Source organism: Spea bombifrons, chromosome 1, assembly GCF_027358695.1.
Source record: "Spea bombifrons isolate aSpeBom1 chromosome 1, aSpeBom1.2.pri, whole genome shotgun sequence".
Taxonomy (NCBI): domain Eukaryota; kingdom Metazoa; phylum Chordata; class Amphibia; order Anura; family Pelobatidae; genus Spea; species Spea bombifrons.
Genome location: NC_071087.1, coordinates 127062275 through 127082270, shown reverse-complemented (window position 1 = coordinate 127082270; position 19996 = coordinate 127062275). Strand labels below are relative to the sequence as shown.

The 19996-nt window shown below is 37.6% G+C and overlaps 1 protein-coding gene across 1 annotated transcript in view; it reads right to left on the bottom strand.

The window, feature by feature from the left end:
• RPH3A (rabphilin 3A) overlaps positions 1 to 19996 on the bottom strand; it is a 78279-nt gene that overhangs the window by 45179 nt on the left and 13104 nt on the right. Inside the window, exon 2 of the mRNA XM_053473193.1 lies at positions 4158 to 4251. Coding sequence (XP_053329168.1) covers positions 4158 to 4234 — 77 coding nt within the window. The 5' untranslated portion in view covers positions 4235 to 4251. The remainder of the gene's footprint in view (positions 1 to 4157; positions 4252 to 19996) is intronic.

Genomic DNA, 19996 nt, shown 5'->3' with positions numbered 1-19996 from the left:
CATCTCCAGTAACAAAACATTTCCTCAAACAAAAGTGATCTGTCAAATCAGAAACCTTAATGAAGGAATAATTGTTAATTCATATTTCACATTGATTTTTTTGAATAATAATCCTATTTTCATTTGACATCTTTCTTATGCGCAGTGTTATATTCTAGAACATGGTCATTTACTTGCAAGCTTGCATTGCTCCCAACATTTCAAGCAGCTAAACAAGGGCAATTATTAGTAGGGGTTGTTTGTGAACCGTTAAATGCTAATAATGTAACAGATTAAGGCATTCATAAGAATATTTATAGAAAAAAAATGAAGAAAATGTAGACATTTTAATTTTATTATTGTGACTTTATTAGCTATAGAATGCTCATGTTCCAACCCACTAAACATTTTGAACTTCTTGGGAAAAAAGGCATCGAGGAAGTAAAGGTATTAGATTTAAGCCATGAAGGGGAACTTTAGGGAGGTATGGTTTCAATCATACTTTGTTTCACTTGAGACAATAAAGCAGCTGCATTTTAAGTAAGCTCCCTAGGCTCTAAAGGACAATGCAATTTTCAGAGGTACATTTGGATTGAGATTTTGCAGTGCTTCGGTTCAATTTTGCGACAGCCACTCTTTTTTTATCCTTAAATCAATTGCAATTAAATTGGGGAGGATTTAGCAGGTCCATGTACTGTGCAAATGGTGAACTGGGGTAACTATTATGTATTTTTATGTTGTATATTTAGCAAACACCTCTGTTCTGAAAAGCTACTACTTTATATAGCCAGGCTGTGTATCCTACCTCTTCAAACATACGAGAACATTCTGTTCCCAAGCAGTGATACAAAATTCTGGAAAATGCTTGCAATTTGTACATGAAAACAGTGTGGCCTGCACTGTATATAAATAATTTTTTACTTAATTAAACTTTGATGCTCAATCGTCTAACATTATTTTGTATTTAAAAAATAAAATGCCAAAAGCAAACTATCATAATTCCAAAATCACTTCAGTATCTTGTCCAAAATGTATTTCTACAATGATGGATAATCAATAATTTAAATATCGCTCTGCTGCTGCATAACCTTTTATCAGTGTATATCTTTCAAGTCTATTCTAATACTTAATATATTAAATATATGAATTGGGAAAATGTGACATCCATTGTAAGTCATCTAGGCTTTTTAGGGATTTGATGTTAACTACCTTTGGCTCATAATTTACTTACATAATGGGTTTAATCTGGCTTTATATTACCAAACATCACACAAAGTCTGGGTGGCTTACTACAGGAGCATAACTATTTATTAGCGGTATGACTATTTAGGGGTTTTCTGTACGGTAAAACACTTTGCATGGATGGGATACAAGGTAAGTAAAATATGTCAAAACAAAAACGTGTTCGGTCATCTTTTAAATTATTGCCATTTAAATCATGCATATTATCAGCCTTACCAGGTGAATGCCCACTGGGCTGGTGGCCAAGCACTGCACATCTACATTTACCGCCACTCACGCAGCAGATACGGTTCTCCAGTGTGTAGCCGCCAGCTGGATACAAGCAGCCCTTCGCTGGAGGCATATAAAAGCGTAGCATGCAGCATCCAGTCGGCCGCTGGTCTTAAATTGCCAGGCCCAATTTTATTTTTTTTTTAATTTAGAAAGCACCTTCTGCTTTTTACACAACAGAATTTTAATTAATTTTACAAAACAATTTAATTAATGTTACATAGTAAGCAGGTATTTCTTTCCAAATATGTATGACTATTTTATATACACTGACAAATACTGCTGTTTGAAAGTATTTGCCTCCTGTCTAATTTTCTGCATTCTTAAATATTTTTCAGTTGAGTTTGGTCAGATCACACGTATCATAGTAAAGCAGGCAGTTTTTTATGTTTTATGTAATGCTAATGTTTGGTTTCTAGTGTTGTTGATGCTAGGTAACTAAATATGCAGACCGTAGCTAAAAACAACTTACCCCATCCAGGTGTTTCAAGATTTTAGTAAATTATTTGACCTGATTTGGCACAGCTTATGTCTGTTGAAAGGCAAATACTGCATTCCACATTAAGGATTAAAGGACAATGATGGTGACTGTAGTGTTAAATTATGGGATGCTTTGCTACATGAAGGACCTGCAAAACTTGCCACCATTGAAGGAACCATAAATTCTGCTTATTAAAGAATTCTACAGAAGAAAGTCAGATTATCTGTCCTTAAACCAAAGGGCAACTTGTCATGCAGTAAGGCAAGGTAATGATCCAATGCACACAATCAAGTCTACATTAGAATGATTTAAGATCGACAAATTAAGTTTTGGAATGGCCCATATGGAAACCCCACTGAGATGATGTGGCTGGATCTAAAATTAACAACTCATGCCAAAAACGCACAAATGTCACTGAGTTAAAGCAGTTGTGCATGGATGAGGGGGGCAAGGTTTCTCCACAGCTCTGTGAGAGACTCTTAAACAATTAAAGTAGGCATTATATTGCAGTGTCTACTGCTAAAGGCGTAAGTAACACACTAGATAAGGTGTTATGACTGTGTGTAGGAACAAATATCTCCAAAACACAGACTTTGTGTAAATAAAATAAAAAAAAGATAAAAAAATAAAAGAAAAACAAAACAAACTTGGCTCCAGCATTCCAATAAATCTCAAAAAAAAACATGTGTTTTACCCTGGGCAGCATAATCCCAGCAAGTGACAAAGGTACTTAAAAACTTCAAATGCTGAGGTCTCAAAAGTTTGAAAATGATGCTCACTGCTGCATTCGCTACCGCAGAAAAAATATCTTACATTAGTAGATGGAACAAAATGTATGAAACTATTTGTTCAAGATATTGATGATCAATGAAAAGTAAAATATATTTATAAGGTATAGGGTTTTCTTCCCTGTGAGTAAACGATCGGATGAAATGTGTGCTGTGTGGTTTCAGAGCTCGCTGAGCAAATGTAGACTGCCAGTTTTGTTAGATGAATGATACTGCAAAGCAGCACCATGTCCCTGGGCAACACTTCACTATATACATGAAGGCTCTGGCAGTGCTGTGTGTTAGAAAAAAAGCAGAAGCAGCCTTTATCAGAAGCATATATATACAGACTTTGAAGCCGTGGTACACATTGGTCATATGCCCTTCATTTTTGGGAGAAAATGTAAAAATGTAATCAATGCAGCTGTTTTTAGGGATGCCAATACCTGTGCAGGCAATTATGTCATCCATAACAAAGTACTAAATGCAGGAAGTTGTTTGTACGTCGTTGGAACCTTACGTTGGGTAGCAAATGTATAAGTGGAAAGTTATTTACAAGATTAAATCTATCCCTACTATTTGTATGCCCTCAGGCAGCGACTAATTCCGGCATAGGCCTATGGCAGCAGGTCCAGGCGGCAGAAGTTTCCCTCCCACAGAAAAGGTGCATATGTCCCTCTTGGCTGATCATGCCCCCAAATGTGACACTGCACATTAAGGGGTTACAATGGATACTTCTGACCTCCCTAACTGGAGCATTACACTATGGAAGAGTGTTCCAAGTGAACACAGTCTTAATAGGATCTACTAAAAGACACAGAGAGGTGGGAAATTACATTATATCCCTGTCCTCTTCAGTAAGGATGGCAGCTGGGGCAGTAGGGTGGTCTGGGCTAGGCTGAATAGGCCTATGGAGACAGGTCCGTGAGGGGAAATAGCCCCTCTGTTGCAAAACAGGAAGCCTATTACCTTCTTAGCCAATCAGGCTTCCTGTAGCTACAGTTCAGCTGGCCGGTAAAAGGGAGATCACTGATCTCTCCAAGCGACTCCCCATGTTCCTAAAATGCTCATGGAATCTGTGTTTTTTAGTCCATGTGCACAAGTCTACAGCTGGCTAAAATGCTGGTTAAAAAACCTGATCCCTGCTACCATGCCCTTAGTAGCATTCTCACCTCATGCCAATATAGACGTTGTAAAATAAACACTAAGAAAAAAGAAAGCTTTACAATGCCAATGAAAAGGGCACTCAAACAAAACAGATGGAGCTGTAAAATGTACATAAACATATAAAGGCAAATTGGAAAATAAGGTCTCGTTAGTAAATAAGAGTTGATGAGCAATATGCAATACAGAACCAGAATATTGGCACAAAATGGTCGATATCTCATACTGCATAATTCAAGAAGAATTCTACTTACTTAGATCTCATAGCCATTTGACGGTCATTTGGACACATCCAGCGGTTGGAAGAGTTTCCGATGACGGTGTCCGTCATTGTTGATTCTTCAGTATCTGGTAGGGCAAACATACAAAACCAAGGTTCAAAACATACACTGTGAATTTACTCAAATAATACAAGCCTAGAAGGCATATTAGATTGCATAATCAGATAGACAAAGCAGAAAGTCCCTATTTAAATGTCATTATATAAAATATTAGCACCCCAGCCCTCCATTTTCCTGTATCCATACAATCTCATGAATGCTATCTGAACACTGATGTTTTGCTAACATACGTGTGATTGGCTTCTGCTCCTTTGACTTCAATGGAAGTGCTACCGAGCATAAGCATTACTGTTTCATAAATAACAATTATATTTCTGAATCCTTTGACTAGAGTCTATTGTCTTTGCAAAATGCATATGTGTGAATGTACAGATAAAACCTGTGATTAATTTTCAGCATAGCAAAGTCCAGCAAAAGCAGAATTACAAGACCAAGATACACTATATGAACAAAAGTATTGGGATACCTGACCATTATACCAACAGGGACTTTCATGACATTGCATTCTCTTTACACAGACATTAATATGTAGTTGGACCCCTCTTTTCAGCTATAACTGCTTCCACTCTTCTGGGAAGGCTTTCCACAAGATGTCTTTATGGACCTTGCTTTGTGCACCACTATATAGACAAAAGTATTGGGACACAGCTCTAAATGATTGAAATCAGGAATTGATTAAGGCCCCTTACTTCCAGTGAAGGAAAATCTTAATGCTTCAGTATACCAAGACATATTGGACAATGCTAAGCTTACAACTTTGTGGGAACAGTTCAGGGAAGGCCCTTCACTATTCTGGGATGACTGTGCCTGCCCCTCCCCCCACACGCACAAAGCAAGGTCCGCTTGACTGGCCCGCACAAAGCCCTGACCTCAACCACACTGAGCACCCTTGGGAAACAACTGGAACGGAGATTGTGAGCCAGGCCTTCTCACCCAACAGAATAATTCCCACAGAAACACTTCAAAATCTTGTGGAAAGCCTTCCAATAAGAGTGGAAGCTGTTATAGCTGCAAAGGGGGGACCAACTACATATTAATGTCTATGTATTTAGAATGCAATGTCATAAAAGTCCCTGTTGGTGTAAAGGTATGGTGTCCATGTCCAAATACCTTTGTCCATAAAGTGTATGTACAGCACATACAAAGATTGGTGAATTTCAACCTCCTAAACCTTTTCTTTATGGCCTGTGGACCTAAGACTCCTTTACATCAACTCATTAAGGCATAAAACAGCTTCTTCTAATTGGCTGAATATATGTTTGCCGCTTTTTATGTTATATATTATGTTGCGTATGAGGCGAGGTAAGATCTATGCGTTTTTCAAGCCTTTGCATAAGAAACTTTTTAAAAATGTTCTTCCAACATATAATAATGGTAGTTTCTGCTGTATTGATTTGTGAAGACATCCTTTAAGTGACAGGGCCCATTTAAATAGCTGGCACAGAAACATTCTGTTTCATAGCAACAACTACTGAAATGTGCAGATGTGGACAATAGGCCCATAAATATGAGGGTAAGATTCTAAGAAATGTCAGTAGAACAATAATGTTAGTCACTTCCTAGAGCACAGTTCTTTTTTATTCAGAATTCTAAGATCACCACCGTGCTTATTTATATGACCTATGTTTTCAGAATTTAAAAAATGAAGTAAAAAACTCCATTAAAATTACTAACACCAGAAATCAGATTCAGGATTAGTGCAAAAGATGACATTTTTTTTTTACTCTTGAAAATGCAAGCAGTTTAGTACTTTCTCTTTGAACCTTAATTTCTCTCTGCCTTCTTTAGTACACACAAAACAACAATGTTTATATTATTTTGAAACCATAACCACATTAATTTACTATGTTTTTTTAAATATGGGAACATTTTAAATAAACTGAAAAAATGATAAAGAAAACTTTCAAAATATATACATTATCTGTCTTTATTTTTTTACTTTATATACCCTTTTTTAAAACAAAAAAAGAATGCTTGATTAAATAACACCATTGGCACACAAAGTGTGTTTCGGTATCTGTTTCCCACTAACAAAAGACTAAGCAAGTGACATACACCAAGTAGAGAGAAATACATGGGTATTTATAGATACAGAAACAGACGGACAGGTAGTTTCCAGTCCAGTGTGATAGGATTCGGCTGTTGGAGACCCTTACCCTAAAAAAATAATAATATTGTGTCAAACTGCAATCTCAGAAAGGATTGAGTGGCCTGCCATGCCAAAAACGTTTGAGTAAGTTACCAAATGAACAATAATTATATCACCTTGAGAATCTGTCCATTAACCCCAAGACTAGAATAAATTGGTGTTAGCATGTGTGTGTAGGTGTCAGCGTATGATGTTATTCTGAGTTTGTGTGTCAGTGTATGGTGTTAGAGTGTTAGGGATGAGCCTAGCTTAGTGGCTCCTGGTAGGGGCGGAGAGGAGGAGCAGGAGAAAGAATGCGTGAGTATGTAGTGTGCGGTGATAGAGTGAGTGGGTATTAAAGCGAGTTTATGGGAGGATCTGACGGCAGAGTTATAGGTGAAGCAATGAGAGCACTGTGTTAAGTATGTACCAGGCCCCAAGATTCCATGCAAATGAGTACTCATAATGTATTACTTCTTATTTTTTTTACCTACGTTGACATGAACTCCATTTAAACCTGCTGTGTGAAGCATACTGAAGAAACCAAGCAAGTTGTTGCATAGATGTCTGTTCCTAATGGTTGAGAATAATTTGTGGTTACTGTCAGTAATACTAAAAATATTAATATAGTATAGTAATAATAATATTATTATGGCTTTATAAATGCACAGTGTTTTTTTTTATTAGCAGCAATGGTGTATTCTGGTCCAGGGTGTGGGCGAGAAGGTCATCACAGTTTTGGCATACCTGGGAACTCTCCAGGTATCTAGCGCTTTGCTAACGCTGCCTGCAACCTCATCGGCCCTGCCCATAAGTATCAATGGGTCCACCCACTGCTGTCAACAGACCTGCATCCCGAATTGGGAGGGCTCTAGATAGCCGGATCCCAGAAGTTCCCAGGTATGTGTACTGGTGTACAGCTACTCAATGGGTGGGTTAGGGGAAGATCCCCATAGAATGCTGTAAGAGGCATCGCTCATGTTGCTTTGCAGAGGGCAGTGATATGAAATCCTATCCATACCTGGGAACTTTCAACATGAATCACCCTAAGGCTCTTTAAATATTAAAACTGTAATGGCCAATCATGCACAGGCCTCTCATCTGGAAACCTTGTAATTGGAGCAAATACCCCGAGACTTAAGGTCAAACCCAGATATGATCTCAGTAGTGAGGACCATGGCTGCATTGGTGAGTGCCACAGGTGGCAGGGGACATTTTACACAGCATGGCTTTTTATGCGGCAGTGTTTAGTTGAAGTAAGGTGGGAGCACTCTATTGTTTTTTGCTCAGTCACACCTCATTGAATATGCAGAAATGTTCCCATATGAGTGTGTAATTAAATACGTTGGTCTTTTTAAGATGACAGCCATTCAGAAAGAGAATACTATAGCTTTCTGTTTTGTATAACAAGTACTAACACATTTTTTTGTTATTAGAACATAATGCAGGTAATCTACCACATCAGCTTCTTAATTATTTCAAATGTTTTAGAAATTAAGGTGCTCTACAAGGATAAGAGAAAAGATAGTAGGCTGGAATCCCAAATAAATTGTACACTGGGCATACATAGATGCATTTATACAGAGCTAATACTAACTCTTTGGAAAAGAAATGCACCATAGCCTCCCTAGCAAAAGAAATTGGAAGGTAAAAGTTTATTTTCCTGCATCATAATCACATATAAACAAGGTTACAGCCTGAAGACTGTCTCACTAATTGAGAGAAATCTATACTATGAGTCATAGCACATAGAAGGTTATTTAATATACATAATCCACCTTTAGGCAAAAAATCATTAAATTAAATAAAAAGCCTATTGTACTAATTAACTACTATGCATAACAAACAGGAGTAGCATGTCTTTGCTGAATAATCCAGTTAAAGTACCGGGTCTCTGCAAAGTCTTTAACTCCCAGGAGCAAATGGGATGTGTCTTCAGTCTTTTTGCCAAAGATTTGGCGCATCGGCTGAAAAAACTTAGAACTTTGTTAAATTAGACCTAACAAAGAAGAAGGAATAGTGTTTTCTTTCCCAGAAGAATACGATTTTTATGAAAAGTTAGTTCCCTAGAAAGTTAAATCACTTGATACCACAAGAAAGACTGAAATTTGGTCTCTCTTTCGTTTCTATATGATGGCCGGATGGATATACCCAGGTATATTTTGCATGTAACTTGTGTGCCATGAAGTGGTAAAACTATTTTTGTTGTTGAAGTGGCACTCCAGCTTTAATGCATAAGATAGTTGTGTGGTGCCTTTAAATTTCTGTGTGTGTGCATTTTGCAGATGCATTTGCCCCTTTCCCCACACCCTATAGGATATGTGGCTGGCCGAACATATCTCCCTGGACTTGATGTACTCACCTACAGCGCTGGCTCTGCTGTGTGCAGAATTCACCACGTACCCTTCAAAGCCTATGTAATTTTTGTTTATCCCTCACTGAAATCTGCCCTGGCCTATTGGTGCAGAGAATTTCTTTCTATAATAATAGACATAGTCTGGGGCCGGACACGGCACGCTGATCACACATTTAACTAGCTCTTTTTTTGTGCGCATGTGGATTTCATTTTTGACAGTTTATTGGTCAGATCCCACCCTACCTTGACTTCTTTCTAGGAATGAAAGAAAGGGGCTGCATATCCCCTTATGAGAAGAAGGAAATTGGGGACCTGGTTTCCATGTGGCACCTTTTTTTCTCTCTACGGGATGTTTACCCCAGGCTTCAGAGAAGAAAAAGGGTAGAAGCATAATGCAACCATTTCTATAATTGCACAGTTAAAATAAGTACATATAACATATTACCTTATTTTTGGTATTTGTTTACACCTTTTTATTTAAATGACAATCGTGGCTGATATCAACAATTTTGCAAATTATCTTTCTGAACTCAAACACTCCCCATTGTAACATTTCTTTAATAAGGGTTTTCCTTACCCTTGGATTTTGTAATTCCAATCCGTACTACTTGTTATGTCCATTACTTCTTATGTTTCCCTATTGAAGAGAGCTGTGGAATTTGATGGTGATATATAAAATAATCTAGTTAATTCATAGCAAGCTATGGAGTGAAATATTTCCATGTGCTATTTGCTCCCAAAACCATCATAAGCCATTATATTATATTTTTAAGGACTGGACGCAGGTGTTGTTTCATAACTGCTATCATCATCTGGGTAATTCAGCACCAGCTGGGAATTTCAAAGAGTAGAAATGTTTGACCCAAAACAATATATATGTAGAAGTAGAAAGTGCAGTGTTGACATAATTGAACCTTTAATAAAAAGTGAGTAGTGCGCAATAGAATTATATAAATAATATAAGATGCAAATATACAAGCAAAAAAATGTAATAAATAAATAAATGTGAATGTGCTGCTGGTACACCTCAGAACAAATCCCCACTTTGTTAAAGAAAAACTACAAAAACATATATAGGTGACCGCGCCCCTCACACCAAGTGAGTATAAATAATGCAAATGATACCAATTCAATGTAGCTTCAAGGAAATCCGAGCAGTATGTAAAATTCAATCATAAAACAAAGAGAAAAGAAAAAAACATCATAGTGTAATTCATCAAAATAGTTGTGTGTATATATCTAACAGGCAAAATGGACCCTTACGTTTGGTGGGGCTTATTCAAGCCCATAAACCGCGTAGGGGGGTGAGCGGGAGGGATTGTTCGTCTCCCGAATAAATTTCAGTCTCCACCGTAGAATTATTCAAAACTTCGTGATCTCGGAAGAAGAGCGAGAAATCGAGGTAACTACTCCCAAATTCTTCAAAGCACAGATCCGGAGGCGAGGGTGAGATAAAGATGAATACTTTAATATATAAAATAAATAAATAATCGGACTAGCGGCAGTTTTCAAAATCACGGCGTCCCGCGTTCATCCACTGCTGCACAGCCGAATGTATATCCGCAAATAAAAGTCACGTCCTCCTTCTCCTCTGTCACAACGTGCAACGTACGACGCGTTTCGTGCTATACTTCCTCAGGTACGTTGGTGGATCACCCCCCTACGCGGTTTATGGGCTTGAATAAGCCCCACCAAACGTAAGGGTCCATTTTGCCTGTTAGATATATACACACAACTATTTTGATGAATTACACTATGATGTTTTTTTCTTTTCTCTTTGTTTTATGATTGAATTTTACATACTGCTCGGATTTCCTTGAAGCTACATTGAATTGGTATCATTTGCATTATTTATACTCACTTGGTGTGAGGGGCGCGGTCACCTATATATATAATTGAACCTTTATTCAACTAATTTACTAAATGAACAGTGTGGGCAGTTCACGATTTATATACAGGAACAAGTACTCAGCCTGGTTTCTTCAATAGGGCTGTAAATTTCTGTCCCCATGTATCCAATTGCAGCATCAGCAGCAAAGAAATAAATTAAAGTGGACACTCAGCACCCATCGGATATAAGGGATATGTTGACTACATCTCCACCTGTGCTGAATTTATGTAATTCTTGGCAGGAGAGGCATCTTAAGAACCAGTTGTTGTTTTTCCCATAGAAAGAAGTCTCATTAATACTTCAACACAGAGTATACAGCACAGTGGCCAATGCCTCACATGCTTTCAAATGTTGCTGAAGGGGGAAAAACCTCCAATCTTCTCCTCTCGTCAAATTAACTAAGACACTGGTAATTAGTGGTTATGGTTATTCCTATTAATAAAACGAATAGTAACCTGTCAACATGACTAGGAACTCTCCATGTTTGGCCATGCATCTTTGGGTGAAGCGCTGCTTCTTAAGGTCCCTTTATTCTCTCCAGGAAGGAACATCTAGTCATGCCCACTCCTTGCCCACATTCCCTCCTATTCAAGACTGTCTTGGTTAGCCCCTTTGTGTAGAAAACCCTTCCAACCTACACATCTGGATAGAGTGTGAGCAACCAGTGAGAAATCTGCAGATGAGGGGAGGGAGTGAGGGATGGACTGAGTCAGTGAGAGGGTAAAGGAGGGAGTATGCATGTATGTATGAATGTTTGCATGTTAGAGTGACAGTGTATGCATAAGTGTTTGTGTGTGCGCTTGAATGTGTAGGTGTAAGGGTTTGTGTGTGTTACCGTATGTATGTGTGTAAGTATTGTAAGCATATGTGTGTAAGCGCCACTTGGCTTTAGACACCCCCCACCCGCGATCCAGAAAGTGACAGCCTTCCTCTGGATTGAACCCTCAAACCTTAATCCGTTTTAGAACAAGAGCTACCAAAAGCTGGCTGAAAAATCTCATACTATATGCTCCTTGTTTGATTCAGTGATCTTTTCCTCCACCACACTGCTAAGACTATTGAGCTTCTTATGAAGGTCACCACACCATGCAAATTTTTTTTTATTTTATCATTTTGGGTCAGTGATATGCACTTTGACTTTTGTTTAGCACTACAATTTCATGGATTTCAAATGCCAACATCTAAAAAGGTCATAATAAAGCATAGCTATTCGTTGAAGGTCATGTATGATTCATTATGGGGGAAAACTATTTCTTAGATTCTTGCAAATTTAATAATTTAATTCCTTGGAGATGCTTCACCCATGCATATTCCTTTACAGAAATGTGTTTTGAGTCTCCTGTGCGTCATAACACCTGGTTATGATAAAGTGTGTGTGTGTGTTAACGTTAAATACATTTATTCAAATCCATTAAAACAGTACCACAAACAAATACTGAGGCTACCAAAACAAACATAAAAACAATAATAATAACTCTCACAACAGGGGGCTTTAGTTCCACCACCTTCAACCATCACGTAATGATACCAAATTCCTAGGCTCAAGCGCATTTCTATAAAATCTTACAAGGTTGTTGCGCATCTTTTCTATATTTAGTTTTGCCTGGTCTCAACTGTCTCATTTAATAGTTGATGACCCATAGTTCTCAATTAGGAGCTTCAAAAACAGCAGTTTGTGCAGCATATGTCTTTGCCACCTACTGATTAAACATATCCGTCATTAAAACATTAGTAGTATTACTTTTTTCTAAATAGGTTGATAAAAAAACACCATAAAACATGTATATTGTCAGATATTGATGATGATGTCCCTTTGCGTATGACAATAAAATGTGTCATGTATGTTATCTGTATTCCCCTTATTGCAGTGATACTATATAGCTGTACATATAGCTGGAGCACAAACCTAAATAATCACAATAATAAAATTGGCATAATTGCTAGATATAACCAACCTCCAGCATCAAGGCTGTCAGGGGCCACATGTCCCAGCATTGGGGAGTATTGATTTATCTTTATTATTTACCACTACGGATGTGAATACCGTTTGTATATTATTCTTGCACAAAACCTATAAGCAGCTTTTTTGGGCATAGCTTCTTTCTCTTATGCAGCTGCTGGGGTGTTCAAATGTTATCAACCTTCACCAGCTAAAGTGGGGTTTTTTTTCCCCTCTTCTCTTCTATTGCTTCTTTCCTCCTCTTTCACACTTATCTCCCATCCTTTTCTCTTCTCTATCCTTTCTCACTCATCTCCTGTGTCCTCGTTTTTATGCCCCTCTTTCCTCTCTCTGCTCTGTTCTCATGTCTCCCCCTCATTTCTATTATTTCTTATCTCAAACTAATTTCTACTCATTTCTATTTTAGTTAGCATCAGTAGAACTGTGCCCTTGATCACACCATTAACTGTAGACCATCCCAGGGCCGGACTGGATTTGACAAGAAAGCCTTGCTGCTTTAAGTCGCATGGCCACCTAATGACACATCTGGTGGCTGGATTTGCACAGCTGGATAGGCGCAGCTTCACTTTTTTGAGTTTGGACCTCTGTCGGTAATCAGCCCACCTGGTATGTGATTGGTTTGCCCTTCTCATCCACACCTCCTGTGCAACATCTCAATGAGTGTTCAGGAAGTGGCTTGGTAAAGGGGAAAAACGCTATAGACATACCTGGAAACTTTCTGGGGTATGCTACCCAGGGCTCTACCGCTTCTCTAGGAGTGACTTCATTAGGAGTCACAGCTAGCTGCACAGAGGGGTAGGGCTAGCTCCAGACAGCCTTTAGTGGAATGGAGTGAGTGGGTAGTGGGTCTCATCCAACCATCACACGCTAGTCTGGAGAAAGAATATACTGACTTAGAGTCTCCAGGTGCTGGGTCTTTGTGCCCAACCCAGAGAGTCCACAGGTCTGTTGGTATACTCCATTTCATTGCTCTCACACATTTTGTGTTCTTATCTTACAATGTATGGGTTGTCTTTAAACAGAAAAAAAGATTTACTAACTGAAACTGAAATATTCACACCAATAGGAAACATATGTAAGAAAACCAGCCATCTGTCATCAATGTCTTAGAATACTAAATATAATATTAATTGTGAAGCAGATTTCCCATCTTATTCTGGGGGAAATCTTTCTTTCTAGTCATTTATTAGACTTCACATTTAAATTGTTCCCATCCCATTAGTTTCCAAATAATTTCTGCCCTTCCCTCTTACTACCCCCCTTCAACCCTTTCATATTTATTTCCCCACCCATTATCTCCCGTTTTATTCATTGTGATTCTTTCTACATTTATTATGTCTTACTTTCCATCTAATTATTTTTATACCATTACTTGTGCTTTCTAAATGATCTGTCTTCATCCCTCTACAACTTGCCTAGCTTTTAAATGACTACATGGCTGGTGGTCTAGCAGAACAAGAAAGAACCCTTCCTCCTGTTGACACATGCCTCTATATTCCTGCTCTGGCACCGTGTCCAGTTATAATTTATAACATACAAAATATACTACAATATCTAACTGTGGAAAATGAGGTCTTAAACCCCGGCCAGGATTACTAAATAACTAATCAGAGAATGGAAACTTCCTTGGAACGTCTAAGCCTTCAAAGGGGCTGCTAGCATTTATCATGGATATCAGATACTTATACTGTGTAACTGTATAGCCTATCCTGTGCTAATCTGTGAGACTTTAGTTGATCAGAAGAACATATTTACACACACATTGTGCACATAAGAATTTATTTACAGAGTTTACCTGGATTTAGACAACAAATGGCCAATTTAAACATCCATATTTATAATGACAGACAGTAGTGACTGTCATTCAATGAGGAAATAAATTGAATTTAATGTGCTAAATCCCAGGGGTGACCTAGCAGTAAATGTATACTGGAATAGCTCTCCCATCATTACAAGACAAACGGCTGATAACCTAACGATGTGGCATTACCTAGCTCTGCAGTACACTATTGCTGCATCTTAACTTTAAATGACACCCAGCCAGGCAGAAAAAAGTCCTAATTCTAATCATACAGAGGTTACCATTCACTACAGTTTGACTATTGACCGAGGATGTAAGGAGATAAGAATCTTATGTGGAGTGAAAGCCCATTGTCCATCTCTCACTCTTTAACAGGTATGCATCCAGTTAAGAAGCAGGAGTGTTGCTCGGCATTGCAGGGAAGAATAGAGTAGCCCTTCGCGATAGTACTCATTCCAAATGATAAAAGGCAATAAGCTATATACAAGCCTAATTCTGTTGGTCCAATTGTATAATTTCCTTGGCAATAATAAAATCTGTCAACAATATCAGGTACTGTATCTTTCAATATTTCAGGTAAGCATCAAAACCTTTAGTGGGACTAGTAGATATTATTGGGTTGCCCATCCTTACCCACGGTAATCAGTGCCTTGTTATTATCGATTTGTGGTTCTTGCTTCAAGTATTTTATTAAGGTCTTTCCATCAGGCAAAAAATCACTTAAAAAAAAAAAACTGGGGATGTGTGATGTTTTTCTGAAACATAATACAACAGCAACAATTTATCATCTACATATATAATGTTGTCAATCTAGATATTAATAATTATATATATCAGCATTTAAAGAGCTATAATTACATGCTTCTTAATTCCCGGTGTTATCAATATTAGGTGTGCGGGGGAAAAAATATGCATATGGTATTAACCCATTTCTTGGCAAGAACAAGAGAAAATAGGTGTTTTCTCTCCAGTACGTAATCTGTAGATCCACTGGAATGGTTATTACTATGTATAATAAATTGTTACTGTGTTTGAGAACACCGATTTGTTAGGTATGCCAATTCACTAAAGCTAGGCCAATATATCACGTATGGCAGTAAAGGTTCTGGACCACGGAGGGTTATATCATGATTGTATTTTATGAAAATTAAAAAACACACCAAACATATCTAAGAAATGTTTGCCAAAAAGAGTGAAAATATTCCAGACCAAAAAGGAAAAATATATCAGAATGATGTGTTTTTGTTTGTTTTTGGTATCTTCTCTTGCTTCATTGCACTTCACTGTTTTTAAGCATTAGCGTCTCCAGAGCAGTCCTCCAAGTGTAGATACGCTATAACTCTCATACTGAAATCAAGCCAGCAGTGGCTCCAAAATACTAAAAATGTTTATCATTGTGGAAGAGCGCTTCAATATTTTTTTATGAGAAGTAGATGGCCAAATAAAATAAATCGCATGCATAATGTCAAGAAGGGGGTTAATATACCACACTTTATATACAGCCTCATCATTCACTATTCTGAATTATTATTGTACAGTTTTACAGCACACACAATTAGGGTTTATGTGCAATGTGCCAGGGTTCTGACAAACGGTTCACATACATAAGGGACAATAGGCAATAGAAGTGTGGCTGCTCCACACATTCCTAAAGTTGCCACAAACAAAACTGCTAGAGCAAATACACTAACACAGCCAAAAGATATACATACAATTGTTTTTATATTATAGAGCAACAATGTGGCCTTTGAAATGTTGGACATTTGTAATAAATTATATAAAATATGTATTGTTTATATATTAATTGGTAGAAAATTTGGTGGTAATAATAATTCACTCATATTAACACAAGGTTTATCCTTTAGTCCTACTTTAGTTTCAACTCAAAATGATCGCTTAGTTATACTTTAATATCCCTTAAAAACAGCTTGAATCATAAGGCTCTTTAAAATAAGGGTATCTATCTCTGATGAAGGTAATGCAAGCCATTAAGTATGTTCCCAACAGTAGGAGAAAATTCTAACATGTTTCTTTTGCATACTTGAGTAACGCAGGTTAAAAGCCAGTTGAATAACAAAACCCGGAAATGACTGACCTACTTCTAACGTTTTATGAAGTGAAAATTAATATTTTCAGGTAGGATAAAGCTGTTTCCAAATTATTAGGTGCTGAATAAAGATTATTACTATAATGTTCCAATGCATTATACAATAAAATGTAACTGCAGAAGAGCAGAGTGTGACAATAAGCCTGTGTTAAAACATAACCTCTGGCAAAGATTGGACACAACACACACACACACAATGTAAATAATATCCGAGTTGTTCTAGTAGTTTATGTCATACAAAACACAGGCAGCTCACTTGTCCAGGATCTGGCTCTGCATTGCAGCTTTCTTAAATATTGAATAAGACTGCTGCCTCATCAGTGTCTCTGCCAAAACTAATAATGAGGTTATTTTCACAGATACTAAAAGCCCAATGCAATCACTCTACAATCTATACAGTCTAAGCCAGAGCATTTTATATAATCTCTGCGAGCGTTGGCTCTTTGCAGCCTATGTCACTTGCCTCTTAGTAATCCTCCTTTAGTAGAGGGGTAGCCCCACAAACCAGGCCAGCCTAATTAAATGTAAGGCAGCATGACAGACAGCTCGGAGTATGAATTAAGACATTCTCATCCCTTATGTACAGCTCACTCAACATAAATCAACATCACTCATTATGCAACAGTCTGATTCAATTTACACAAGCTGCACTCAATCAAGGACAGTCTTACTCCTTTCACAATGGCATTAGGCTATATATGGACATTTTACTCTATGCTGGAGAGCCATATAGATGGTAAAATACCAACTTTTATTTCAAAACTGAACCAATAATAATATTTAAAGCATTTCCAAACTCAGAATTAAAGTAAACAGAACTGGGGTGCAAATCTTAACAAGTTGGCAGTAACATGGCACCATAAGATGGACTGCACACTGACGGCAAACATTCAACATCGGTATGCACTACATAAGTTACTAAAATGTGCATTGTGTTTGCAAAGAGAGCTCTAGCTTCTTAATATGCAGATAAGAATGTGTAGTAGAAGCATTATTAAACACTCATCTGCAGACACCAGACATGCCAGAAGGCTTGTTTTTCCCTAAGAAATCTCATGGTGCTGCCACAACCACAAGGGATTCTGGGTAGGCGCATGCAAATAAGGTCAGCAATAATCACCTTTCGCCTCTATATCCACTTTATACATGGATCCCTTCAAAGTAATTGCCCGCTGTATAAGACAGCCTTTAGACAAAAGGTGACTATTGTTGACCTTATTTGCATGTGCCTACCCAGAATCCCTGCAATGACTTTTGAACTCGATCAAATGGAACTATATTATTTTTTATCACTTTTCTGTTACTTATAATCAATGGAAATGTACAATCAGTATCTCGAAAAAAAATCATCGGTTTAGGGTTCATTATAAGTAAACTGTGACTTTGTAATGCCATGGACTGTAAAAATATATAGCTAGCCATGTGTTTATGAATGCTATTAATACAGTTCAATACAGACTTCCATGACTAACCTCTTGGATACCACTAGACATTTGACTTCTTCTCTCAAAAAGGCTGACTATAATGCATCTTTACATCCAAAATGTTCTTAATACTGGCTAGAGAAGGGATTTACACTGATATAACCGTGTTGCTATTGCATCAGCATGACTATTGAGTGTGAAACCCAAAATCATTACAACTATGTTTACTTAGATATAAGCAAGATGCATAATCTGTAACAACATTGCAGAACTGAACACGTCATACAAATCGTGCTATTATATACAACAGGGGGCCTCCTACACAGTTGCCCAAGGACTATTTACAGTACAGTAGTATTTAAATGACAGTTTTGGAGCACACATAGAAACTCATCAAGAAATTCTGAATATTTTAGGATTTAATACCACATAATATTTTACATTATCCGTTGCATTTTGTGCATGTAATGAACAGAGGGGGTTGTGTTTGCCACAACATTTGTGATAGTGTATACAGATTAAAAGGGGCGAAGGTCCTTATTTTGTGTTTATGGAATGGTCAGTGAGAATGGGAATTTTACATTAATCCATATCACTTTGGAATCCAAATCTCGTTGTGCCTATAAATATTTTTTTTTCCGATTCATAAATCTATATAAACAGCTCATAAGATCAGCACACATTCCTAACATTTACCTTGCAGATAAAACATAACCAAGACCATTTTGGCAAGTCTAAACAACAGGTGTTAAATATTAAGCCGTTACGACCTAGAACCCATAGTCTTAGAACTATTTGATATTCTGAATAGTGGTCTTATATAGAAATGGGATTTGTAACAAGTTTAGGGTCTGCCATCCCCAGTACTGTAGGTATATAATGAGGATCAAGTATATTTGGTTAGCTAATGAACATGCCTGCTTACATAAACATGCTGTGCAATTTTCTATTCAATCTGATGTGTTTTGTGTCATCTGTTTACCTTAGACAAAATCATGCTTACCAATAGCCCAATTATGGTCAGCATGGCACTAATGGTGTCCCTCTGACCAAAATAGTCAAGAGTAGCAACACATCCAATATATTTATTTAATTGTATCTCTGTGGGCGGGACAGGACCTGTAACGACTCCCTATGGAGCGCAAGATATTCAGTAATGGAATAATCTGCTATGTTATATCACAACACTGCCACATAATGTGGGCTGAACATGAAATGATCTCATGCCACAGCCCACTCAAGATATAATTAAATTGCTGGCAATTATGCAACAAATATGGAATTATTAAACCATACATCCAAAGTGTCTTTTTTTTAGCAAGGAATGTCCATTGTGCATCAGAGGGTGTACTGCAGACAGCGTGCAAACTTTATTTTAAAATGGTATTAGCAGTACTTTGCACATTGTTTTATATAGTCCAGATGAAGAATGCTGGCAGCTGCATGGAACTTAAACTATCTGGTAGGATTCATTAGGTCAGCAGGAGCTGAGGTATTAGTGCTCCAGTAAGGTTGCCTTATCTGTCTAATTTTTATTATGATTCGATTTTCTCAGACTTATCCCATTTTAGTGTACCAATAAAAGTTATTTTTTAATTTTCTTTTACTTTGGCTTAGTGTTTGGATAGGATTCAATTCCTTTATTCTCAACTAGGTGACCATATCTAAAAAAAAACTGTGTTAAATTTCACTAGAGTATACAACACCACCACACATATCTAAGATACAAAGCAAAATGTTGCAGTTTCCTTTTAGAATGGCACCACCAAACTGTGGACTCGTGTCAGACCAGATCCATAGGTTTTTTTTGTTTTTTAATCCCGTTGTTGTAGGTTTAAGTAGGGTCCTCCCCTCCTGCACAAAAGCACTCCTTTTTACTTATTTTGTAAATCATGGTTAGTCACAGTGTACACACACAGCTCTGCTCAGATTACACTGACAATGCACAGCGCACTGCGATACAAGACAAGATACTAGCAAACAAACAGCGGCTAGTGGATGGATTACCCAAGGGGAGTGTAACTTTAATGTTGTATAATTTTGGTGGCGTTATTCAAACGCCAAATATTAATAGTAGTGCACTGC